General features: G+C 44.1%; 1 protein-coding gene across 1 annotated transcript; it reads right to left on the minus strand.

Moving 5' to 3' along the window:
• Positions 1–20,956: 20,956 nt before the first annotated feature.
• Positions 20,957–21,412, minus strand: LOC135611527 (uncharacterized). The gene has a single exon (XM_065107166.1). The coding sequence runs from the start codon at positions 21,410–21,412 to the stop codon at positions 20,957–20,959; it is 456 nt and encodes a 151-aa protein (XP_064963238.1).
• Positions 21,413–27,188: the final 5,776 nt, after the last annotated feature.

Below are 27,188 nucleotides of genomic sequence, written 5' to 3' on the forward strand. Positions count from 1 at the left end.
TCTTTCTGATAAGTTGGAACCTCCTCAGAACACTTCTGATGAGACCTGGGTTCCCTTATTTGAGTAATCGTCCCATAGTTGTCGCAATATAAGGAAGTCGACTTCTCGCTATCCGGAACGACTCCCAAATCTGTGATGAACATCTTCAACCAGACTCCCTCCTTTGCTGCATCTGATGCAGCAATGTACTCCGCCTCTGTGGTCGAGTAAGCAGTAGTATCTTGCTTGGAACTCTTCCAGCACACTGCTCCTCCATTCAAGGTGTACACATACCCTGAATTCGACTTGCTATCATCGACATCAGACTGAAAACTTGAGTTTGTGTAGCCTTCAACCTTAAGGCTATTACCTCCATAGTAAAAGATCCTTGGTCCTTAAGTACTTAAGGATACACTTTATTGCTTTCTAGTGCTCCAAGCCTGGATCCGCCTAATACCTGCTCGTGACACTCAGAGCATGCGCTATATCAGGTCTAGTACATAGCATGGCATACATGATAGACCCTATTGCTGAGGTATAAGGTATCATATTCATGTTCGCCCTTGCTTTTGGAGTTTTTGGGAACATACTCATAGAAAGCGATATCCCATGTCTCATCGGTATGAGACCTCTCTTGGAATTTTCCATGCCAAACCTTTTGATAATGGTTTCTATATACCTGGACTAGGACAAACCAAGCATCCTCTTGGATCTATCTATATAGATTCTAATCCCCAAGATATAGGATGCTTCCCCTAAGTCCTTCATGGAGAAGTGTCTAGATAACCAAGCCTTTACTGTGGATAGCATTCCTATGTCATTCCCAATGATGAGGATGTCATCCACATATGACACCAAAAAGGTGATAGCGCTCTCACTTACCTTCCTGTACACACAAGGCTCATCTTCGTTCTTAACGAAGTCATAAGATCTGATTGCCTCATCAAATCTTATGTTCCAACTTTGGGAAGCTTGCTTTATTCCATAAATAGATCTAAGCAACCTACACACCTTATCTTGGCAGTTCTTGGACACGAATCCCTCGGGTTGCATCATATACACCTCCTCCTCGAGGTTCCCATTGAGGAATGCGGTTTTCACATCCATCTGCCAGATCTCATAATCATAGTGTGCTGCAATAGCCAATAGAATTCTGATGGATTTTAGCATTGCTACGGGTGAGAAGGTTTCGTCGTAGTCAACACCTTGCCTTTGTCGATACCCCTTAGCCACTAGCCTTGCTTTATAGGTCTCTACCTTTCCATCTACTCCGATCTTTCTCTTAAAGATCCACTTGCAACCGATGGGTACAATACCTTTGGGCGCATCAACTAGGTTCCAAACCTTATTGGAGTACATAGAATCCATCTCAGAATTCAGGGCTTCTTGCCACTTCCCGGAGTCTATACTCATAATAGCCTCCTTGTAGGTCTGAGGATCAATATCCTCAACATCCTCTCCTCTAATATGTCCCACATATCTCTTAGGAGGATGGGATACTCTATCAGACCTGCGTAAAGTTGAAACTTGTGTATTAGGTACCTGAACAGACTCGGGCTGTAGAGTGGTGCTTGAGCTTGGTTCTCCAACCTCGCTCAACTCTATCATTCTCCCACTATCTCCACCTAGAATGTGTTCCTTCTCAAGGAACATTGCTCTCTTAGCTACAAAGACCTTTTGGTCCTCGAGATGAAAGAAATAATACCCACAAGTTTCCTTGGGGTATCCTATAAATTTGCATCGCTCTGTCCTTGATTCTAACTTATCAGGGTTGTGTCTTTTAACATGGGCAGGGCAGCCCCAAATCTTAACAACCTTAAGATCAGGCTTCTTCCCTTTCCATATCTTATATAGTATAGACACTACCGACTTAGTTGGAACTCTGTTCAGAAGGTAAGCTGCGGTTTCTAGGGCATATCCCCATAATGAGATGGGTAGGTCAGCGAAACTCATCATGGACTGTACCATATCTAATAACGTACGATTTCTCCTTTCAGAGACACTATTGAGCTGAGGTGTATAAGGAGGTGTCTATTGGGATAATATCACATAGTCCTTGAGGAACTGAGTAAACTATGTACTTAAGTACTCACCTCCTTGATCTGATCGAAGAGTTTTGATACTCTTTCCAGTCTGGTTCTCCACCTCATTCTTATACTCTCTGAATTTCTCAAAGGCCTCGGACTTGTACTTCATTAAGTACACATATCCATACCTTGAGAAATCATCAGTAAATGTAATGAAGTAGAGTAACCTCCAATGGCATGAGTTGACATGGGTCCACATACATCACTATGTATGAGTTCCAACAGCTCAATGGCTCTCTCTCCAGTTCCACTAAATGGAGAGTTGGTCAATTCTCCACGAATGCAAGGCTCACAAGTTGCATATGACACATAGTCGAATGGATCTAGATATCCATCATTTAGTAACTTTTGAATCCTTCTTTCATGGATGTGACCTAGCCTACAATGCTATAGGTATGCACTGTTCAACTCATCTCGTTTCCTTTTGGACACATTTACATTCATGATATGTGGAGTAGTGTCTAACATAAATAAACCATTATGCAATGTTCCTTTCGTGATGATCTTATCATCTAATAATATCGAACAACCATTGTTCTCAAAAATAAATTTATATCCACTAACTGTTAAACATGAAATGGAGATAATGTTTTTGATAATAGAAGGAACAAAATAACATGCATCTAATGCAATAATAGCTCCACTAGGCAGATATAGGGCGACCTCGCCAACAGCTACTACAATAACTTTTGCTCCATTACCCATCTTGAGGTTCATCTCGCCTCTCTCTAGTCTCCTAGGCCTTGCCAGAACCTACAATGAATTGTATATATGATAAGCACTACCGGTATCCAATACCCATGTGTTATCATAAGAGTCTAACAAATAGAGACTGATCATGAATGTACCTGAAGCTTCATCAAGCTTTTCTTTCACCCTTTCTGCAAGGTACTCTTTGCAGTTTCTCTTCCAGTGCCCATCTTTACCACAGTGGAAGCACTGGCCTTTGTCCTTTGCTTCTTTCTTAGCAACCTTTGCTTTACCTGGTTTGCCCTTGCCCTTTCCCTTCTTAAGGGACCTTTCTGCTTTCCTTTTCTTTTTGGTCTCACTAGTGTAGAGAATTGGCTTCTTTTTCTTAATAGTACTCTCTGCCTCCCTCAACATATTGAGGAGCTCTGGGAGAGTCACCTCAAGCTTGTTTATATTAAAATTCATTATGAACTGTGAAAAGGAATCTGGTAGGGACTGAAGCACAATGTCCACACACAAGTTATCCTCTAGGACCATTCCTAGACCTGTGAGTTTCTCTATCCACTCAATCATCTTTAGGACATGGTTCTGAACCGGTGTCCCCTCAGTCGTTCTAGCGCGGAAGAGGCTCTTGGATATCTCATATCGCTGAGTCCTTCCCTGTTCCTCAAACAATTTGCGAACATGTAGGAGAATGGATCTGGCATCCATCTTTTTCATGTTGTCTCTGTAACTCAGGAGTCATAGAGCCCAACATATAGCACTGAGCAAGAGTGGAGTCATCAATGTACTTCACGTAGCAAGCGATCTCATCCTCGCTTGCCCCTTCTTTGGGCGCAGGCATCATTGTATCAAGGACGTACACGATTTTCTCCGCTGTGAGAACAATTCTCAAGTTACAGAGCCAATCCGTATAATTTGGACCAGTGAGGCGGTTGACATCAAGTATACCACGTAAGGGATTTGAAAGCGACATTTTCTGAAAATAAAGATGCAGCAGAAATAAATAACATGCAGATTTTGCAAGAAATAAACTATCAAGATATGAACTTCTATCTTAATATGCTCCCACTATTTTACTAACGAGTCACGCGACACCCTCAGCACGTGAAACGGAAGTCTCCGGCAAACTTCTAGTGGGGATCAGGATCCAATCAGCGTCTTAGTGTAACCTCGAGGGACTCGACCAATCATACTAAGCCTAAAAGGTAGGCAACTCTTGCCGATCACAACTCCTTGTGATTCCCGTCCTGTTCGACCTCCGAATCACCATGCCCTCGAGGGACTCGACCAACCATGATGCTCGGTTAAGTCAACACCTTCGTTACAAGATGAGTCTGATTTGATGATATACCATCGAGGGACTCGACCAAGTATACCATACCCACAGATCACCAGTGACATCTCTATGTCGTAAGCAAGATAGCGAATCGCGATATAGGTGAGTCTCGAGGGACTCGACCAACTCAACCTACACCGGGAATCGATTCCTACTTATAACGATGGAAGACCACGTGGGTCAATCTAATTGCCTCACGTTTACCGACTTAATATTATCGAGAGATGTTTCTAGGATTTGGTCTCCTAATATGACATGTCACACATATACATATTTAATATATATCTACATCGCATGCAAAAATATATACATATCTAGTATGTGTATAAGCAATCACACCAGATGATCATGGACCACAGCCTAATATGATTAGGCCCGAGCCAATAGGCCTAATCACTTACATCAAGATCTATGTGTGCAACGGTGCATCTACATACCCTATGATCGTCCATCTCGTCCTCGTCGATTCCGTCGACATCTTGATGCATCTTCATGCATCACGATCGTCCGTCTCGTGGGTCCCGCTATCGCATCCACGCTCCCGCTGCGCCTCCTCATGTGATTACAACTTAATCATAGGCACGCAGGGCCGACAATAAACGAGAAATATAATGGAGGCTCGCAAACCTCAATAATAATAATCACTAGTACACACATCACACGGTCCATGATCATCCGTCCACACATCATACATCACATGTATAAATAATCATCATCATGTAGGACTACTAGATAATAATAAAAATAATAATCAACTAAACCTTTTAATTAATTAATATTTTCTGAAATCAGGGACATGTAGGGAATTTCTGAATTATAGGGGTATTTTCGTAATTTGGACAAAAGACAGAAAATGGAATTTCTCAAATTCCGAGGGGCAAAACTGTCTTTTGCCCAGAAAACCCTAATGCCCTACTACCTTTGCTGCTGCCGCCGCCGCCGCCACCCTGCTGGCGGCGGCCTGTGCGGCGAGGGGCGGGGCGCTGCCCTCGCCTGCGGGCAGCACGCCCGCTGGCGGCGCTGCCGCTGCAGGTGGGCGCCCCCGCAGGCGGTGCTGCCCCTGCAGGTTGGCGCCCCTGCGGGCGCCGCCGCCTCCGCGGGCGGTTCTGCCCGCGGGGCATCGCCCGCAGGCGGTGCTGTCCCGACGGGCGGCCGCCCCTACGGGGGGGTTTCGCCTGCGGGAGCAGCGGCGCCTCACCCCGCGGGAGAAGCGGCCGCAGGCGCTTCTGCCCGCGGGCTGCCAGCCCCGCCGGACGCAAGCCTGCTGCAAGCAGCCCGCCGGCCGGCTGCTGCAGACGCAGCCCCTGTGCTGCTCGCCTTCGGCTGCGCTGCACGCACGCAGATCGAGGGCAGCAACTGTTGCCCTTCCTTATTTTTGCGTCAATGATTTTGACGTCAAAATTCTTCCTAAACACAATACACGTAGTTCAAAACCAATCATTCGCACGAACAAAATCCCCGATTCCCAAAGAGATGTACGTCGTCGTGCGAAGATTGGTGCGCAAAATCCGCGAAACTTAAAAACTACGTATAGAGTAGGTTGTGTTACCTAGGGAGATCATATATCTCTGTTTCCTTGCAGATCCTTAGGAGAGGGTGAAGGAGGGTTGCGACGACACTCCTCAAAACTCAAGGCTCTAGCCTATGAGGCTCTGAATCCCTCCTATTTATAGAGATCCCCTGTCAAACCCTAATGGGTCCTCCCCTAGTGGGTATTGGATCTACATCCAATAAGACAAGGGCTCCGTCGGATATCTCATATCTGAACCTCTACTCATCGCAATGCTTACCATATGTGTGTGACCCTCTAGGCCCAATATCGAGCTAGCCGTGAGTCATACCTGTCAGAACTCCTAACTCAGTGAATTATTATCTCTGTAATAATTCACTTGACTCATCGACTACGGAAGTACTAGGCCACTACGCCGTAGTCCCCAGACGATACAGGGGAATCCAATCCATTGGACCTGTCTGTCCTCAGTTACCGTGTACCTATAATCCCTCATCCATCTAATATTCCAGAGACCGTATATCGAGCATGGTGTTGTCAGACCCATACGATTTATACTCGAGTCTCGCTCTAATCGGATTCTCCCGGAGAACTCTTTCTCTCTCAACCCGAATGACCCTGGCCAGGGATTTGTCTGAGCAAGAACACATGGGATATTCCTCTCATGACGCCGAGAGTGGATGATCCTCTATCGACACTCAATAGCCCTCGTAAGGTCAACTACCACTCCCAATGACGAGCTGTACTAGATTTGGGACAGCCAAACCTATAAGTCTGGTATCAAAGAGTGGAGCACTCATACAGGACATCCTTGGTGTCTCAAGTCTAAGGACCAGATACACCACTAGGACTACAGAATCGCTGTCTGACAATAAGGCATCATCAACCATCCAACATTCCGTAAGCGGATCAATCAGTGAACTCATTCTCCAATGAGCACCTGTATTGTATCCCTAGTGTCTCTACACGAGCAGCTATGAGACCAGCTGCATCCATCATATGGACGGGTATACAACACACCAATCTATCCGGTTATCACGATGTCCCTCTCGAGTAACCTATGACCGGGATTATTTAGGATATGTGTTTAAAGGTGAATCGATCTCATTATCGTGATCTCATCACGATCCGATTCCCATTGCACAAATCCAAGGACATCACAATATATATATATGCACATATGCAATAGTTATAAAGTGATATACGCCAAAATATAATAAGCAAAAAGATTCTGTATCAAGTCACACGTTCCATCACTCACGTGATTGGCTTGCTAGGCACCTATGACTAGCAATGCCATGATGGTGCCACTTCTTGGGTCATTGTTTTGGCCTCTTATTAGGCCCAACATAGTCCTTACATGGGCCCAACTGGCCCATAATTGGGTTGGCCCAATTTCAAACCCAATTACGTGCTAACTATGATATCTAAGACATACTTAAGCTAAACAAGTCCGTAAGTCTTGGTTTCTTTCGGCGAGCTTCCAACGATCTTCCGGTGAACTTCCGATGATCTCTCGGCAATGTTCCAGTGGACTCCTGGTAAGCTCCTGGACTTCATAACGATCTTCTTGGCGAGTTCCGATAAGCTTCTCTAGCAAGTTCCGAAACTTCTCGGCCAATTTCGACAGAACTTCTAACGAACGTCCGAACTTTTGATGAACTCTCGAACTCCCAACGAAATCACGTCCTTGACTCCAGGACTTCATTTTGCTTTATGCCTTGCTATCGTAGTTAATCCTACACATGTAAAAACATACTTCGATCTAGATAGTTAATACTAAGCATGAATCATGTTGTCCGGCATGTTATTAGTCCCTCGACGCTTCATCCGATTCTTCGGTGTATCATCCTCTCTTGTAGCCTATTGCCCAATTGACCAGTTGACTTTATAACTCCGATATTCTTAGTACAATATCTGCTCTTCTTGGCTCGATGCTTGAATCCGTGGCCTGAAGCCTTATATCGATACGTCGATTGATCCTCCGGCTCGACGTCCAATCTTCTGACATGTTTCTCCGGCCAAACATGATTCTTTCTGCATTAATTGTCTCATCCTGATCGAAGCATCTTGCATCATTAAAAATGTAGATCAATTATAAATATTTATCAATTAGTTTCATTATCAAAATATGAGATTCAACCGAAGAGAGTAAGACAGATGTGGAGTAGAAGAGAAGGAAGAGGAAAGAGATAAAAGAGACAAATGAAGAGGAGGAGGTGAAAAAGTCGGATTAGAAGGAGGAATGAGATATAGCAAAGAAGGGGGAGACAAAAGGGGATAAGGAGGAGGAGATTGGTGGAGCAGTTGGAGGTAATTGAGGTGAAAGATTAGGAGGAGATAGAGGGGAAGTATAGGAGAAGAAGATAGAAAAGGAGGAGAAATGATATAAGGCAGAGGAGAAGGGGCCCGAGGGGGTGGGTAGTGTGGGTGGGGATGGGAAGGAGGGGTGTTAACACATAAAAGATTGTCGACTAGTGGGTGAGTCGGCCCAGTTGGTTCACTGTTAAAAGTGCGGGTCTCTTCTGATGACTCCTCCTGATTGATGGAGAGTAGGCGTTGTGAGAATGACAAAGAAATTGATAGGGAGAGACAGTTTGTTGGAAGCGACTTCGTCTTCGAGTGGTGAAGCAGAGTTTGGGAGCTGGGTAACCTCCTAGTCATGCCTCCAAGCTAGGCCAATGGCCTATACAACAGACCTATGCTGGAGGTGTCCCGACTCAATCTTTCTGATGCTTTAGTCAGGAAAACAAAGAGAGAGGAAATTATAGTATCAGGAGTATAAACGAGAGAGTAAAGAGTATTTCTTTGCTTGCTTGCCCTGGCTTGGTCCAAGGCTGGGCTTTTATAACTAGGCATTAGGTGGAGCCAACGGATCTCCGTTAAGGCCTCCCTTATCCTGCGTGGTAAAGACATTTAATACGGGCAGCATGCCGGTGTATGCCCCCAAGGATGATGCTTAGGGACTATCAGGATGAGGCCTCTGGTTTATCTTCCTTATGTTAGGACCATGATGGCACTAAGAGGGGAGGGTGAATTAGTGCTTTCGTAAAATTTACGTTGATTTAAAAACTTTATTCGATGAAATACATATCGAAAAGATGTTAACTTAAAAATATATATGAAAGGGTAATAAGCATAGTGAAAGTAATAAGTAATTAGTTTGTAATATAAATAAAAAGCATAAAGTAAATGCAAACTAGATTTTATAGTGGTTCGGTCGTTGTGACCTACATCTACTCCTGATTTCTCTTCAATCGAGGCCACTAGCTTCCACTACCGGTCTTATTTCAACGGGTGAAGATCAACTACCCTTATAACTCTTTTCTCCTTTTCACAGGCTCAAGAGAGAACCTTTACACCTCTCTTTTAGATCTTACTCCTCCCTTAAAAATCTTCTAACTCTAGGAGGAAGTGACTCACTATTCTAGAGAGATTATAATTTTTACTCAAGTATTATTTTCCCCTCTTTTGCTCAAATTCATGCTTCTCTAAGCAGGAATAGCTAAAGTATTTATAGACCCTAAATGGCTTCAAAAATGGAGCCAAAAAAATATCTTATCCCGGGTTTTCCGGGTCCTGGTGGTCCCACTGCTTGTGCTGGGTGATACCACCGTTTGCAGCACTAACACTAAGCGATACCATCGTTCAGTCTGGCGATACCACCACTTGACATAATCTTGAAGACTGTGTTTTGGTGGTACCCCCACCAAACCTTGCTATAGGACACTGAATGGGCTAAACAATAGGCCCAATTCAGCCCTGATTCAGGCTCAATTGGCCCCTAACTGAGTTGGTATTGTTTCACCCCAATATCGACTCAATTAGACCTAAACTAACTCGATCTAGATAAATTATTACAAAGCATGAATCAAATATTGTTCGACATATCATTGGTTCTTTCGGCACTTCGTTTGATCCTTCGGCGCATCGTTCTCTCCTTCGGCGTATTGTCCAATCGACATGTTGATTCCCGCAACTTCTTTTCTCCTTGGCGCAATATCTGATCCTTCGGCCCGATGCCCAAACTCATGGCACGAAGTCCTTCTGCAGGTACGTCAGGTCAGAATGTCAACCGGTCCTCCGGCCCAACGTCCAATCTCCTGACATGTTCACTTCGGCCCAATGTCCAATTCCTCTTGCTTTAATTGATTTATCTTTTCTAATCGAAGTTAGTCTTACGTCACTCAAAACACAGATTAGATTGTAAACTCATCAATTGATTTCATCATCAAAATCTGAGATTCAACAATCTCTCCCTTTGTGATGATGACATCCAATTGATGACGAAGTTTAACTAAACTTCCCCTATCAATATATCATAATTGAGATGAACCTTGAATTCAAATCAAAGCCATTTTAAACATGAATATTTTATCATTGCATGCATCATTATTATAAGTTAAAATATTACATGCATAATACTAAATCATCATGTATATTTTCAAAATATAAAATCATCATTATATGGACGATTCCAAATCATCATTACATAGATGATTCCAAATCATCATACATAATTTCAAATCATCATTTTAGCATAATCTACATGATTATCATTATACCTTCTCCTCCTTTGTCATCAACAGAAAGGAGAAGTGTAATTAACAATTTTTAATTATGTAAGCTAGTAAGATAGCAAGTTTTGCATCTTTTTAGAACATGCAAGCTAGCAAGTTTTAGAAATGTGTAAGTTTAGCATGTTTGCTTTTCTCTGTGATGTTCAAGCTAGCAAGTTTTTAAAAAAGAATGCAAAATAGTAAATAACAAATTTTACATCATTTTAGAATATGCAAACTAGCAAGTTTTTTGAGATGTGCAAGTTAGAACATGCATCATGAGTATTGCCTCTCTTGAGATGTGCAAGTTTTGCTTCTCTTGAGATGTGCAAGATAGCACTTCTTGTTTTTCCTTTGAGATGAGCAAACTAGCAATTTTAGCAAGTTTTATATCATGCAAGCTAGCAAATTTTACTCCCCCTTTGTCATTGTCAAATAGAAGGGGAGAATAAAATATTATAATTCTTTTCCCTTTACATCAATTTTCAAATCATGACAAAAGGTATACAGCCATAGATATAAAAAAGTTAGTTATAAAAAAAATTGTAAACATCAAGAAGTCAAGTGACATATCATGGTGTATTTGGACAGGTCAAATAGTGAAAAGAAAGAATCATAGTAATCGATCTTGATTTATATAAAAAAAATTCTCAAGTTAAGATTTTGAAAAATCAAGAAAAACCATAATTTATATGGATAATTCTCCTCTTTAGTAAATGACAAAAGGAAATATAGGAGAACAAATATGAGATCTTGATTAACAAAAAAAAATTCAAGCATCAAATATCGAGAAATCAAGATCATGATTAGGATAAAAAAAATAAATCTCAATCCATAAAATTTTCTTGTAAGAAATGCCAAGTCATCATCATCGCTTTGGGCATGATACCAAAATAATAAATTTTTAAATCATCATTACTTGGGTATGCATGATAAATTTCAAGTTTTCAAGGTATAACATGCACAATTTCAAACCATTATCAAAGTCATAGTTTGTTCACATAAGTCTTTTTTTTATTAAATGGTAAAAAGAAATAATCAAAGATAGAAAAGATTTTGATTCTCATAAAAGATACCTCAATCATAGAAATCAAAAGAAAGTATAGGATTCGATTGGAACTCATTCAAATTTAATTTATAAAATCATCATAATCACTTTCTTAGTTCAAGAGATTCATAAAATAGATTTATCACTAAGAATCACTTATTGAAAAATCGAAAAGCTTTAGAGATATTTTCAAGAAAAATGCATTCTCCCCTTTTTGTTTCAATTTAAGTGATTTGATTTCATACAAGCATACTTATGTTTTTGCTAAATCCATACATCATCGATTAAAATCAAAAAATAGAAAATCATCACAAAAATCATCAAGATCAATAAACCATAAATCACAAAAATCATCATGACTTCAAATCATAATGCATAATTAAATCATTAAATCATCAAGTATGATTTCATCAAACATAAAGTATTTTCAAAATTATTTTGTTTCGGCTAGTGAGCTTTATGAAGTATGTTGGATCTCCGGTCATAAGCATTGAGCATCCACAATAAAAAAATTATTTTTTACTCTTAGCTTTCAATTTTAGAGATGTCGCTCATAGTTTGATCTATCATTCTTATCTTTTGGCATTAAGTCATTCAAGGTTTCTTTAGGAACCTAAACTAACTTATGTGAGCCATACATTTGAAATGAATATTTAAAAGTAAAATGACCATATCTACCATAAAAATTACATTTGTTTTCAAGGAAAACATGTAGTGTGAATCCTTTAATAAATAAAGTCAATTTTTGTTGAGTGTGGCTACTCACAAAATCGATTCCTACTTTTCTATGTATATGACCCTTATTGGCAAGAATCAAGTTTAATGATTTGCTACCAATTTTTAAATTTTTTAATATTTATTTTATAATACATTTTCATTCTTAAACTAAGTCTAACTCTTCACATATAGTGCAATAAGTTAACATGCAATTATCATGCTCTTTTTTTATTTTTTTTAAATTATTAGAGAGAGAGAGGCATGATCTTTTTTTAGCATTTTATAATTTTTGCTAACTAATTTACATTCATCATACAAATTATTGAATGCATCAAATAATTAATTGTAAGGTAATGATATTTCGGTTGAGTCATTTACCTGGTCGTCGAGAGCCATAAAAGAGAAGTTTGCCACTTCATCTTCATCAATTTGCCCTTCGCCTTCGGATGCACTTGTTTCATCCCAAGTCACTTTGAGTGCTTTCTTATTCTTTGGCAGCTTCTTCTTTTTAAGTTTATTTTATTTTTAGATTCTTATTTTAAGAACTTTTTAAACTTTATTGTTAGGAGATTAAGTTCGTCATCACTTGAGCTTTCGCTTGAGTGGTCTTCTTTTGTTCTAAGTGCAAAATCTTTCCTGTTCTTTGTAAGGTTATTCTTAAGTTTGTCATATGCCACATAAGTTATTTCGTAGGTCATCAAAGACCCGATAAATTCTTCAAGTGAAAACTTGTTTAGGTCTTTTGCCTCTTATATTGTAGTTACTTTCGAATCCCAATTTTTAGAAAGAGATCGTAAAACTTTATTAACAAGTTCAAGATTCGAAAAATATTTGCTAAGAGCTTTTAAATCATTGAAAACATCCATAAAACGGGTGTACATGTCTCCAATGGTTTCGCTTAGTTTTATAAGAAACAACTCAAAATCATGCATCAAAAGATTTATCTTAATATCTTTAACTCTACTAGTTCCTTCATGTATGATTTTAAGAGTGTGCCAAATATCGTGCATAGTTTCGCAAATAGAAACTCGATTAAATTCAATTTTATCTAGAGTACAAAATAAAGTGTTTATCGCTTTAGCATTAAAAAAAAATATCTTCTTTTCCAAATCATTCTATTCATTCATTGGTTTGGAAGACTTTTGAAAACCTTATTCAACAATATTCCATAAATCAAAATTAATAGAAAGCAAGAAAACTCTATTCAAGTTTTTCAATATGTGTAGTTTATCCCATTGAATATAAGAGGACAAATGATAAAGTGACTCTCTTGAAATTCGATAAAAGTCATTTCTCTTAGGTGTTAAATCAAATGAGAAAAACGTGGCTATGATACCAACTATTAGGATTGTGATAGCACTAAGAGGGGGGGGGAGGGGTGGCGGGGGCAGTGAATTAGTATTTTCGTAAAACTTACATCGATTTAAAAACTTCATTTGATGAAATCCATATCAGAAAGATGTTAACTTTAAAATACGTAGAAAAGCATAATAAGCGTAGTGAAAGTAGTAAGTAATCAGTTTGTAATATAAATGAAAAGCATAACATAAATGCAAACCAGATTTTATAGTGGTTCGATCGCCGTGGCCTACATCCACTCTCAATTCCTCTTTACTCGAGACCACTAGCTTTCACTACCGATCTTCTTTCAATGAGTAAAGATCAACTACCCTTACAACTCTTTTCTCCTATTCACAAGCTCAAGAAAGAATATTTACACATTTCTTTTAGATCTCACTCCTCCCTTAGAAACCTTCTAACTCTATGAGGAAGAGACTCACTAATATAGAGAGATTATAATTTTTACTCAAGTATTCTTTCCCCCTCTTTTGCTTAAATTCATGCTTCTCTACGTAGGAATAGCTAGGGTATTTATAGACCTCAAATGACTTCAAAAATAGAGCAAAAAAAGATCTCATCCTGGGTTTCCCGGGTCTTGGCAGTACCATCGTTTGTGTTGGGCGGTACCATCGCTTGCAGCACTGATACTGGGCGGTACTATCGCTCAGTCTAGCGGTACCACCGCCCAGTCTGGCGATACCACCGCCTGACATAGTCTTAAAGACTGTGTTTAGGTAGTACCACCGCCAAATCTTGCTACAGGACACTGAATGAGCTAAACAACAAGCCCAATTTAGTCTTGATTTATGCCCAATTGGTCCGTAATTGAGTTGGCATTGTTTCACCTTAATACCAACTCAATTAGACTTAAATTAACTCGATTTAGATAAATTATTACGAAGCACAAATCACATTTTGTCCAGCATGTCATTGGTTCTTTCAGCGCTTCGTCCGATCCTTCGGTGCATCGTCCTCTCCTTTGACATATTACCCAATCAGCATATTGACTCTCGTAACTTCTGATCTCCTTGACGCAATGTCCAATCCTTTGGCCCGATGCTCAAACTCACAGCATGAAGTCCTTTTGTCGGCACATCAATCGATCATCCAGCCCGACGTCCAATCTCCTGACATGTTAATTTCGGTCCAACGTCCGATTCCTCCTACTTTAATTGATTTATCTTTTCTAATTGTAGTTAGTCCTGCATCACTCAAAGCACAGATTAGATCGTAAACTCATTAATTAATTTTATCATCAAAATCCGAGGTTCAACACCTTACTTCTTTCGGTCAAATAGGGTGTGGTCCCTTTGTCATTCATCTAGAAGGAAAGGCTGATAAAGTTGAGCTATGCTGTCGACCATTAATGCAAAGTTAGGTTCTCTTTTCCAACTGCGGGATCGGTGAGGAGTGAGCCTCGGAAGCCCATTTTGGGAAGTCGAGGCAAGTGACGCGACCTCCCGCCGGCAATTGTAGGGATTAGGTGATTCTTAGGTTTTTTGCTTAGGTGTTACGTGATGAGGAGAGTTGAGGAGTACCAGAATTATCCCTATGAAAGGGTCAAAGTCCAAAGAAAAAGATAAGGTGAAGAGAGAAACTAAGACAGAGGAGGAGACGAGGGAGGTAAATAGTGACAAGAGGAGGCGGAGGAGAAAAAGTGGATTAAAGAATTAAAAATTTTGACTCGGGTCGCTTTATTAGAAAAAATCAGACTATAAATTATTTTAATATCATTTAAGGTGGGGATATTTCTATCCAAATAGGAAAACAAAATGATTGTCTCAAATAAAAACTAATGGAGAGGGCCCATCAAATAAAATGTCAATAGTAAAAGAATTATTTCTAATATAGAGAAAAAAAGTCAAAATCATTAACTTTAGAGGCATGTATATAATTTTATAAAGTATAAAAGGAAGTATTATGGAGTAATAATGATCTAGAACAAATTTGTAGGTAAAAGAGACAGTGAATGGAGTAACCACGATTTCAAAATTAGTAATTCTAGTTTTATTAAATTTAGAATTAAGATTGAATAAGGCAATTTTAATTTCGGATCAGGAACGGTTTTGATTCTCATTCTAATTTCAAACCAAAATAATCTATTTATTTTTAAATTTTTTTTTTAAATATCTCTTCAATTAATTGTTATTAAGCAGTCGAAAGGAACAAATTTATCAATAGGAGAGATATTTGATTGTTTAGTTTTTTTTTTCTTTTTTTTACTATTTCGAAAATAAATTAAAACCATCAATTTCGATTCTAATTTCAGATTTTAAGATCGAAATTGAATCATCAAAATTCATTATAGTTTGATCAAACCCGTTAAACTGTATATCATACCTAAGTTATAGATCACATTTATTATCGGAAAATGATGAATCGATGTTCCTATTGGCTCCGACCAAACGCCATGACGTGATCATTACGCTTCCTCTTTGTAGAAGAGAAGGCGGTCATCCTCGACGGTCGATGCATCTGCACCTTCACGATCCAGGAGTGACAGGGACAGAGCAGCTCCACCTGCTTGTGGACGCATCTGCAGAAAGATGAAGTAATTTAGAGTTTAGAAACGGATGGGATCCACGTTGATTTAGGTGGACAAACGATGATGCATTTTGCTCCAGAGATTATAAATAAGGAAATGAACTCCTATACCTTTTAAGATGGTGTTAGTTAACAAAGGTATCGTGAGTGATGAGTTAGCACGGTTAGGTCCATGTATCGATATCGGAAACTTATGGTAGGAATGGGAGGGTTGACTTTCTAAGGTCTATCGACCCCGAGCTTCATTTATGGGAAGATGTGTCCCTCGTCTTTAGGATAGATGGCGACCTTCCTCACCGTGGGGCTCCTTTTTAGAACGGGAGATGAAGCTGGCACCCGTCAGATCCGAGCCACTAGGTCGCCCTCCTCTGCATATTGGGAGAGGACTTCAGGGTGAAGGCGCCTGCGGCTTGATGACTACTACCTCCCTGCAAAAAGGCTTTCGTCGGGTGTGTCCTGACTTTGGCCCCTCCAACGAGCAAGTTAGATTGGTTTTTATTCCCTTTTCTTCCTCCTCCCCTTTTTCCTGGATCTGATCGGGGTAATTTATACCTACGTGTAGGAATTGGTCAGGCCCTGGTCTGGCATGGTCATTGACTCTGGGGGTGGAACAACCTCTCTGACGAGATGGCGTCTTCGGGGGTGCTTGAGCGGCGTCAGACGACACTACCCTAACAGCAGACGGCACTGCCCCCAGCTCTTGGGGTGGTCAGGCCGCATAGTCGCACCGTTGGAGCTTGACGTGGCATGCACCCCACGCTTCTGGAGGCGTACGGTGTCGTATCGGTCTGCAGCGTCTGTCGGTGGTTCACATAGGGCCAAAATATGCCCTATCACTTTTCCTCCCCCTTTGAGGCGTGCTGACGGATCGCTGGTGGTCCGGGAGGCATGCCTGGGTTCGAGGGATTTGACAGCGCTGGGCTTTTTGTGGGAGGAACGAATTGATTTGTCGGGTAATTTAGGAGGGCGGTGCCCAGTGATCCGGGTAGGACTGACCCTGCTGGTCGAACGGTAGAAGCAAAAACCGAAGCATCGAAATCGACGAGGTGAGACCTGCGCGAAGAGGCCAGATTGACTCGTCAGGGGGCATTTTAGAGGGGTGGTGCCCCGTGCTTCGGGTGGGATTAACTTTGTCGATCGAACGGTAGGGGCCTGTCGAGGCGAAAACGACGTATCATAGGTCGGATAATGGGTTTGGCATGGCCCAAAGTTATGGCTGCCGAGATGCAACTAGAGCGTGGCTTAGGCGTTGGATTGGCCGAGGTGCACTGAGGCCGTGGCTCGGGTGTTGGATTGGCCGAGGTGCGCTGAGGCGTGGCTCGGGCGTTGGATTGGCCGAGATGCATGGCTTGGGCGTTGGATGGCCGATGTGCGTGGCTCGGACGCTAGGTTTGGCCGAGATGCGTGGCTTGGATGCTAGATTTGGCCGAGATGCGACTCGGGCATTGGATGGTCGAGGTGAGTGGCTTGGATGCTAGATTAGGCCGAGGTACGTGGCTTAGGCATTGGATTGGCCCAGGAGTGACTCAAGCATTAGATTGGCCGCGAGGCGTGGCTCGGGCATTGGATCGGGCCGAGATGTGACTCGGGCATTAGATTGGTCGTGAGGCATGGCTCGGGCATTAGATCGAATCGAGATGTGACTAGGGCATTAGATTGGCCGCGAGGCGTGGCTCAGGCATTGGATTGGGCCGAGATGTGGCTCGAGCATTAGATTGGCTACGAGGCGTGGCTCGGGCATTAGATTGGCCGAGATGCACGGCTCGGGCATTGGATGGCCGATGTGCGTGGCTCGGATGCTAGGTTTGGCCAAGATGCGACTCGGGCATTGGATGGCCGAGGTGCGTGGCTTGGATGCTAGATTTGGTCGAGGTGCATGGCTTGGACGCTAGATTTGGCCGAGATTCGACTCGAGTGTTGGATGGCCGAGGTGCATGGCTTGGACGCTAGATTAGGCTGAGGTGCATGGCTCAGGCATTGGATTGGTCGAGATGCGACTCGGGCGTTGGGTTGGTCGAGGTGCGACTCGGGCATTAGATTAGTCGCGAGGCGTGGCTCGGGCATTGGATCAGGCCGAGATGTGACTCGGGCATTAGATTGGCCGTGAGGCGTGGCTTGGGCATTGGATCGGACCGAGATGTGACTCGAGTATTAGATTGGCCACGAGGTGTGGCTTGGGCATTGGATCGGGCTGAGATGTGGCTCAGGCATTGGATTGGCCGAGGTGTGACTCGGGCATTAGATTGGCCGTGGGGCGTGGCTTCGGCATTGGATTGGGGCCGAGTGGTTTATACTCGTGCTCAGGTTTCGATGTTGGCGGGTCGCATGTCGGGAGCGAACTAGAGCGACCTTGGCAAAAAATGAACCTGGGGGCCGAGCGATTAAGCTCGGTTCCAGTTTCGGTGCCGACGGGTCGCCTGTCGAGAGCGAATTGGAGCGACCCGGACAGAAAATGAACCTGGGGGCCAAGTGGGCATATTCGAATTTGAATCAGACCTGGGGACCGAATAAGTTCGGTTCCGATTCGAGTCTGGGGGTCAAGTTTATGAGCTCGGTTCTGAATTGAGTCTGGGGACCGAGTTGTGAGCTCGGCTCTGAATTGAATCTAGGGACCGAGGTGTGAGCTCAGCTCTGAATTGAATCTAGGGGCCGAGTTGTGAGCTCAATTCCGAATAGAATCTGGAGACCGAGTTGTGAGCTCGGCTCCGAATTGAATCTGGGGACCGAGTTGTGAGCTCAGCTCCGAATTGAATCTGGGGACCGAGTTGTGAGCTCGGCTCCGAATTGAATCTGGGGATCGAGTGGGTTGTGAGCTCAGCTCCGAATTGAATTTGGGGATCGAGTGGGTATATTCGACTCTGAATCGGACTTGGGGACCAAATAAGTTCGGTTCCGATTCGAGTCTGGGGGCCAAGCTTATGAGCTCGGTTCCGAATTGAGTCTGGGGACCGAGTTGTGAGCTTGACTCCGAATTGAATCTGGGGACCGAAGTGTGAGCTTAGCTCCGAATTGAATCTGGGGACCGAGTTGTGAGCTATGTTCCGAATAGAATCTGGGGACAATGTTGCGAGCTCAGCTCCGAATTGAATCTGGGGACTGAGTTGTGAGCTTGGCTCTGAATTGAATCTAGGGACCAAGTTGTGAGCTTAGTTTCGAATTGAATCTAGGGACCGAGTTGTGAGCTCGGCTCCGAATTGAATCTGGGGACCGAGTTGTGAGCTCGGCTCCGAATTAAATCTGGGGACCAAGTTATGAGCTTGGCTTCGAATTGAATCTGGGGACTGAGGTGTGAGCTCGGCTCCGAATTGAATCTAGGGACTGAGGTGTGAGCTCGGCTCCGAATTGAATTGGGTTACCGACGGGTCACCTATCGGGGGTGATCTGGAGCGACTTGGGCAGGGTTTGAGCTTGGGTTGCCGACGCATACCTGAATGGCGCTTGGCGTCATGCCACATGGCGAGTCAGGCGAAGCGCCATGGGGCTTGGTGGGAAACTCCTTTTTGAACGGCGCTCGGCGAGGTGATGGGACGGCACTGGTGGGGGGGTCCAAGGCGGGCGAATCTGGCAAATCCGAGGGGTTGTGATGGGTCTTAAATGTCGCGAGTGTTGCTCTCTTCAGGAAGCCCTATCCATCGCATTGTCGTAGGTTGCACCCATCATATAGTCCCCATCCAAGGCAGTTATCGTCACTCATGCGATCAGTCCTCTGCTTCGTGCTTCGACTCCTTCCTTGCAACCTTGCTGCCCTCTTTGGTTCAGCTCTAGTCCCTGACGACCAGACTTCTTTCTCGCGACTTTGAGGTCGGGATGTCTTCATCTTCCTTCTCGTCCCCCCTTCCCACTCCTTCTGCCACACCTTCTCCTTCTCCCCCGCCTTCTCCTTCTCCTTCGGTGAGTTCTCGTGATGAGGTGGTGAGTGTATCCTCGGGTAGTGCTTCACCAGGGATCTCTAAGGGCACCGCCGAGCTAGAGGCCTTGAAGTCCCTGCATGATATGGACTCAATGGTCATCGAGGACCTCTTGAGAGTGCTACGGGATACATGCTTTGGGACCACTATCGCATCTCGAAGCATTACCACTTGCACACCCCTTTTCTAGGGCAGCGACCATATGATCGGTTCCCCAACGGGTTCTGTCTGATGGTGGGGGCGCTTGAAGCCAGCCTGCGATTTCCGGTGCACCCTATCATTGGGGATTGCCTTTACTTCTGGGGGATTTCCCTGTCCCAGGTGTCGCCCAACTCTTGGCGGTACTTGGTGGCATTCATCTAGGAGTGTCGGGGGGCTAGGATTGAACAATCCCGCCCTTTATTCCTGACTTGCTTCCACTTGAGGAAGGGGCCAGGCGGATATTACCTAACTGCTCGTAGCGGTTTTAAGATTAGCGGCACGCCCTCCAACAATAAAGGTTGGAATTGGCGCTTCTTCTTCATCAGTTGTGATCAAGAGTTGGGTTTCAGCACCGGGTGGGCCATTCGGCCCATTGATAATGCCCTCCCGTCGCTTCCTGCTGGCGACACAGCGCTGGTGGACCATCTGAGGAGCATCCCGTCCTCTTCTCGGGTAATAAAAGAGATGACCGAGGAGTGGATGGTTGGAGCTGAGCTGAGCCCCGCCATTGGGGGTATGGCTATTCGCATATAACGGCTCATTTGTTCATTTCATGGCGTCTAACCGGTATTTGTTCTTGCAGAAATGGTGGACTTACGATTAATGACGAGGAAGGCGAGCACCAGGGCCATCGAGCCCCCACCTCGAGACGAGGAAGGCTCCAGAGGCAAGATTGTCCCGTTGGAGGGGACCTCAAAGAGGCCGGCATCACCGGCAACGGAGCGCCCTCCCAAGAGGACAAAGCTGGCGGTCCGAAAGACGCCGGCCAGTCGGGCCACGCGCTCGAGCGCCCCCTTGGCATCATCTGGGACCTCTGTCCAGGGAGAGGGCATGGGGAGTGAGAAGGGGAAGGGGTCAGGCGGCCGAGGATGACATTGTAGGCCGATGGTAGGTCGACCACCATAAAGGTGGTCATTATTATTTTCATCTTCAGTTCCTCCCCAAGGGTGATGGGGAGCACTGTGGTTCTGAGCGGGGAGATGGAATATCTGGTGAACCCTGTAAGAGCTAACGTCACAGGGGTAAGATTTTCCTAGGTCAAACCGAGCCTCCCAAAGGCATCGAAGTAGAGGACGTCGGCGGAACTCCCCGTATCAACCATCACCCTCTTGACCCAGGCGTTGGCGATTTGGATGGAGATCACCAGAGCATCATCATGGTGGGAGTGCTCAACCTCTCCAACTCCGAAGGTAATTGTAGGCTCGTGCTCAGGGTGGGGATGCTTCTCCACCATGTTGTGTGCATAGGCCTTTCTTGCTATCGTGCTAGTGCCACCGGCTGTTGGCCTGCCAGAGATAACGTTGATCTGTCTCTCGGGGGGCCCTCTGGGGCTCAGAGTCACCTTCCGGGACTTGAGATAGCGTCCGAGGTGGCTTCTCCATATTAGTGCTTCTATCTGGTTCCGGAGGTCATGGCAGTCCTCTGTGTCATGGCCGTGGTCCCGATGGAACCTACAATATTTAGATTGGTCTCTACAGGTGGCCTTCATAAGGCGAAGCTACTGCAAGAGGCCTGTCTCTTTAATTTGGAGGAAGATCTCAGTGTGGAATGCGTTTAAGGGGAGAGATGGTGGTCTTAGGAGTAGCAGCTCTTGTCGGTTGGGCCCCTTGCGGGACCGCCGAGGCCATTCCTTAAGACAACTCCATCCTCGGCTTCTTGCCTTCCATGCGCCTCCCTACCACCAAAGCCTTGGCGGCAACGTACTGGTTGGTGCGTTGAAGCATCTCAGAAATGGTCGTTGGCGGCTTCTTAATCAACGACCAGAAGAACCTTGAGGGTCTGAAACCCGTCAAAAAGGCCCAAAGCGCCCTTGCTGGGCTCACTACGCGATCTCCAAAGCTCGTGTTGGAACACGTCCAGACGTTGATTGACCGGGATAACTGGGCTCTGAGTGAGTCATCCGCCGAATCAGACGATATAGTGTCAGGCTCCATATGAGATGGGGTGGCTCGGCAAGGTGCGGGCGCGTTCTGCTCGGGAGGACCCCTCGGGTCCGTTGCCCACCCAGAGGCTGCCCTAACCCCGAGTTGTTCCCTGTTCGGGGGTTGTCAGGTCGGATCGGTCGGGGGCGTCGGGGGCTGCCCGAGTCGGGGGATGACCGGGGCAAGTGTGTGCATCATGCCTGCCATGTTCTGTACTTGCTTGGTTAGGCTAAGGAATGCCTTGGGTGTCACGGTCGGGCACCCCGGGGCGAGCCCTGGGGGCGACAATCCTGGGTCGTTGAACAGGCGCAAGTAACGATCAGGCGTTGAAGCCGAAATCCTTTCGTCCGTAGGGGCGGAGAGGGCTTGTCCTTCTAGCTCGGTGGAAGGGGGGTCAGTTAGGAGCTCCCTCTCGGGGCGCATTCCTTTCAACTGTTCCTGCGACATGGGCCCTCCTTCTAGCGCCAATCTGTTAGTCAACAAAGGTACCGTGGGTGATAAGTCAGCACGGTTAGGCCCACGTGCCGACATCGGGAACTTCTGGTACGAATGCGAGGGTTGACTTTCCAAGGTCCGTCGATCCCGAGCTCCGTTTGTGGGAAGACGTGTCCGCTCGTCTTTAGGATAGATGGCGACCTTCCTCACCGTGGGGCTCCTTTTTGGAAAGAGAGACGAGAGTGGCACCCGTCAGATCTGAGCCATTAGGTCGCCCTCCTCTGCGTATTGGGAGACGACTTCGGGGTGAAGGCGCCTGTGATTTGATGACGACCACCTCCTTGCAAAAAAGCATTCATCGGGTGTGTCCCGACTTTGGCCCCTCCAACGAGCAAGTTAGATTGGTTTTTATTCCTTTTTCTTCCTCCTCCCCCTTTTCCTGGATTTGGTCGGGGGTATTTATACCTGCATGCGGGAATTGGTCGGGCCCTGGTCCGGCATGGCCGTTGACTCTGGGGGCAGAACAACCTCTCTGACGATATGGCGTCTTCAGAGGTGCTTGAGTGACGTCAAACAACACTGCCCTAACAGCATACGGCACCGCCCCTAGCTCTTGGGATGGTCAGGCCACACAGTCGCACCGTTGGAGCTTGACGTAGCATGCACCCCGCGCTTCTAGAGGCGTATGATGTCGTGTCGATCTACAGCATTTGTTGGTGGTTCACATAGGACCAAAATACGCCATATCAGATGGGAAAATAAACTACCAAAGAAGTTATATATGGAATATGGAGTCATGCATGACGGTAGTTACTACATAGGTGCTTGTGTGTTGATCTTCAGGATGGCCGCAAAAGATCAAAAATTTCAAACATTTATATTTGTTCATCTCATCTCATTGAGTTAGGATACTTATGATAGAGTATGAGATAAATATGCATAAAAAATAAATACAGTAACTTTACTTGCGATGGCTTTAAGTATCTATATATTTAATTGATTCTGATGATGAACAAGGTGAAACTTACATGTTATTTGTCGTCATATCTAGTCAATGCAAGAATTAGTCAACTTACTTAAGTCCTTTTTTTTTCGAAATAGTAAAATGATGAAAGAAAAGAATTAGTCAAAGATAGGATTTTTATTATAAATAATAATCAAGGACTTCTTCAACAAGTTAGATATCTAAAAATTTATTTGACGACATTTGACATGATGTGTTAAGTGGACTGAGAATGATAGAAAGATGTGCATCTACCGAGCATTGTATGATCTCTTCAAAAGAAGAGTATAGGGGCCTTTTTTTTTGTGTTTTGGGAGGACGGGCCAAGGTACACTCTGAAAAAGCCTCTCTGGATTGTTCCTCTTTTGCTCTCGATTTGATAAGACCGGGAGAAAGCCTCACTGATTGTGTTGGAGAAAGCCTTGACAATTTAGTTTGGTAGATAAGTTTCTACATTGCCCCCTTTCTTTAAGTGTTAAAAGTCCTCAATTGCCACCCAAGCTGCCAAGCTTCCTCTCCGCTTCCGCACCTCCGTCGCCATCGCCTCCCGTCGATCATATTTCTCTGTCGATGTAGAAGCAGGTGTTGCCGGTGCTCCAGCAGTGAGAGCCGCAAGTATTACCTCTTCTAGGAGTCTCCTCTCCTAATACTTATTTATTCCGCTGCTTCTCTTCCCACCCCAACAGGAGGAGGGCATGACAGAAACCAAGCAAAGAGAAGACACATGAAATTTTTCGCAGGAATCAAAATTTCCTGTACAATTATTGATCAAGAATCTCATCATTACGGTGACAATGCATTTGACCTAATACTTCTCTTGAAGAACAAATCTATCATCTCATCATCGTACGTGTCTCCGATGTGAACGGACAAGTTGGTAGACAAATTAATGTTTGCATATCACGAGTCTTATCATATTGAACGATGCACGAAAATAGAAACCGTCTTCGGATCTGCTTGCACCCAAAATTTGCATTTGCATCACGTAAATCAACTGATGTAAACCAGCTTGCAACTATTGGGATAAACCTCGTGAAAGCTAAGTCTGGAATGTCTTCATCAAAGTTTAGCATAATACTTAACATTATCGCTACTTTTTCCCCGTCCTCGTTGTAAAGGAAGCGATCAAAAAATAATAGCCTGTCGCTTTACAGACTAGAAAATGCGACAACATAGTGCATCGATAAGATTCTCAAAGCATTATTAGCTCACAAACGACTCCATCCGTGTTCTTCGGTTGACTGAGAACATGCAAGGTAATTGAAAGAACACGGCACTAGAATCAAGAACACGGCATTCCATAGTAAGAATGATGCTTGGTTAGATGTGAGCTTAAAGGTCCAGCACCATCGCTACAGTCACGTTCACCTTTCTAAAGGAGCTAGAGCTGAACCATGAACATGGTCTTCCCCTGCCTCAATTCTCAACTCTATCGTTCCTTTCTACTTCCCTTCCCGGACCTCCCACCAGATTCTTATTCCTATCTATTTCTTTCGAATTTGGTTTCCCAGCAATTTCAGATGCTGCAGGTTTTCCCCAACAACAAGGAATGAGACAATCATAAAAAATTGAAGAAAAACAAGCAGTCAAAAACTCAATCTTTCAAGTCAAAGCAACATTACTAACAGTGGTAGAACTCTCTCTATCCCTCACAAAGAAGAAAGAACAAGAAGAAGAGATCCACGACCTATCAATCACAAGCAACCCAATAGAAAAGAACACCAAAGGAGAGCTTTTTGTTGACGCATGTGCAACATGGGGATGGCAGCAGTGAGCAGCGAGAGAGCGTGAGCGAAAACCCTACCCCCGAGAAGCCAGAGAGGAAGGGCGAAATCAGCGGGTGGCCAAGGGAACGGGGGCGCGGACCCGCAGGGCGTGGGCCGGCGGGGGGAGGGGCGGCGGCGGGGAGGCGAAGGGGAGACGCCGCAGGATGAGGAAACGGATGCGCCAGGGTAAGAGGGCGACGTGGAGCAACTGCTCCAGCACCCGCGCCACCAGCGCCGTGTACTCCTCCAGCAGCTCCACCCCGATGGCGACGAGTATCATTTCTTCTCTTCTCCCAATACACCAAGTCCTCGTTCTCCTCAAACAAATATCTAGGTTCCGTTCGGATCCGATCGCGCGATATCCGGCGATAAACCTTTTACCGCTTCCTTTCTTGCTCAAGATTTGACAGCACAGGTGACGGAAAGCTTCGGACTTATTTCAGTGATCGGTTGGTAACTCCTCGCTATATATACGTCAGGATTTATATAGATAAGACAAAGATCAATCGATGTGAAGGGGTATACATTTCTGAAGCAGCGGGAAACGTCTTCCTATGTGCTACCGCTGCTGGGATCGAAACTTGGACAACTATGTGAGCGAGTCGACGGTATCGGTTTGAAGGACCAAACCGGATAAACTGAAGACACAAAGCGATCGTTTTCGCCTCTTTTCGAAGGCGCCCCCTTCGATCTTATCCGTCTCCAAAACCAGATGTCGTCACCACCTTGCACGAGAGGCAGCCTGCCCTTCTATTAATTACGAACTATGGAACTTTCCGGAGGTTCTCATTCGGTCAGGGTAGGCCCCGCATTTCTCTCCAGTCGTAAGACCGGTAGTCTGCTGGGGTAAACTAATACGATAGGAAGAGCACAGGTCCTGTTTCGCGGTTTCAACGATGGCTTAGGCTGACGCAGGGTGAGGCTTAGGTTGGAGCCGGCGACTTCGGGTATTGAGATAGTGGCTTTATTGTTCCGGATATAATAATAATAATAATAATTTTCACTATTGTTTGGACGGATGGCTGTGATGTAGTGGCGGGAAGAAGTTAGTAAGATGGGATGATGATCATGATGAAACTATACAAAATTAATCTAGTGGTTCTGGCCGCTACAAATCAGGGGTAGCCCCATGTGTGGCTCGCCATTGTTTTGTTTGACTTAATTTTGACCAAAGAACCATTTTAAATTATCAAAAACTCTTTCAAAATCTCAAAAAATAAATGCCTACGGATTCGGTGGTACAATCTCAAATGCTCGATTTGCTGATAGACAGTTAACGGCTAATTCAATCATAATTCATAAATATCATTGTTAAAAATCTAATATACTTAATCAATGACAAATTTGATTGATTCGGTGGTATAATTCCTTTCTTTTATAGAAGATTGTGGAATTCTTCCATGGGAAGAACTATAATTAGTCACTTCTAATTTTATTTTTATATATAATATTAAAGATAATATTTTAAAACATTATAATTAATGAACAGTAAGTAAATATTACAGTGTTGTGTCCTTCTGTCTAATTATCTCCATTTTTTATTTTAGAAATATGTAAATTCATTAATTTAGCCAACTATAATAAAATATCTACACCATCTAATCAATTACATTTTAAGACATTAGCCCGGCAGAACACTTGAGGCATCTCCTGCAGTCGCCCCCACCTTTTAAATCTTTATATTATGTGTGCTATGCATACATACATATACAAACAAATAAAAAGTACATTTTGGAAATGAAAATTTTAAACTCTTTCTATTCTATCGTCAGTCATTTGCCAATCCACCAAAAAACAAAAATCCTTCCATATATAGTTAGTGGACATGCATTTGGTATTTCTTCAATTTTCTTGGAAGACTTCATAAAAAAATTCAAGTTAAATTAAAAAACTTTTTGGCCTTGGCATTCATGTCCTTAGTTAAAGACTACGGCCAATTTTGACATACAATTCAATTTTGTGCATATATTGGACTATGATCCAGCGTATGAACACACCAAATACGTATGTATGTCGTATAGAAGGCGTTACTCTGCGTACACGGACGGGCACAGATCAAAACACAGTCCCATTTTGGTGGGATTCGATATGTTCCGTTGTAACAGAATCACCAAGATGAAAGTCCTATCGCGACAGATG

Source organism: Musa acuminata, chromosome BXJ2-5 (assembly GCF_036884655.1).
Source record: "Musa acuminata AAA Group cultivar baxijiao chromosome BXJ2-5, Cavendish_Baxijiao_AAA, whole genome shotgun sequence".
Lineage (NCBI taxonomy): Eukaryota > Viridiplantae > Streptophyta > Magnoliopsida > Zingiberales > Musaceae > Musa > Musa acuminata.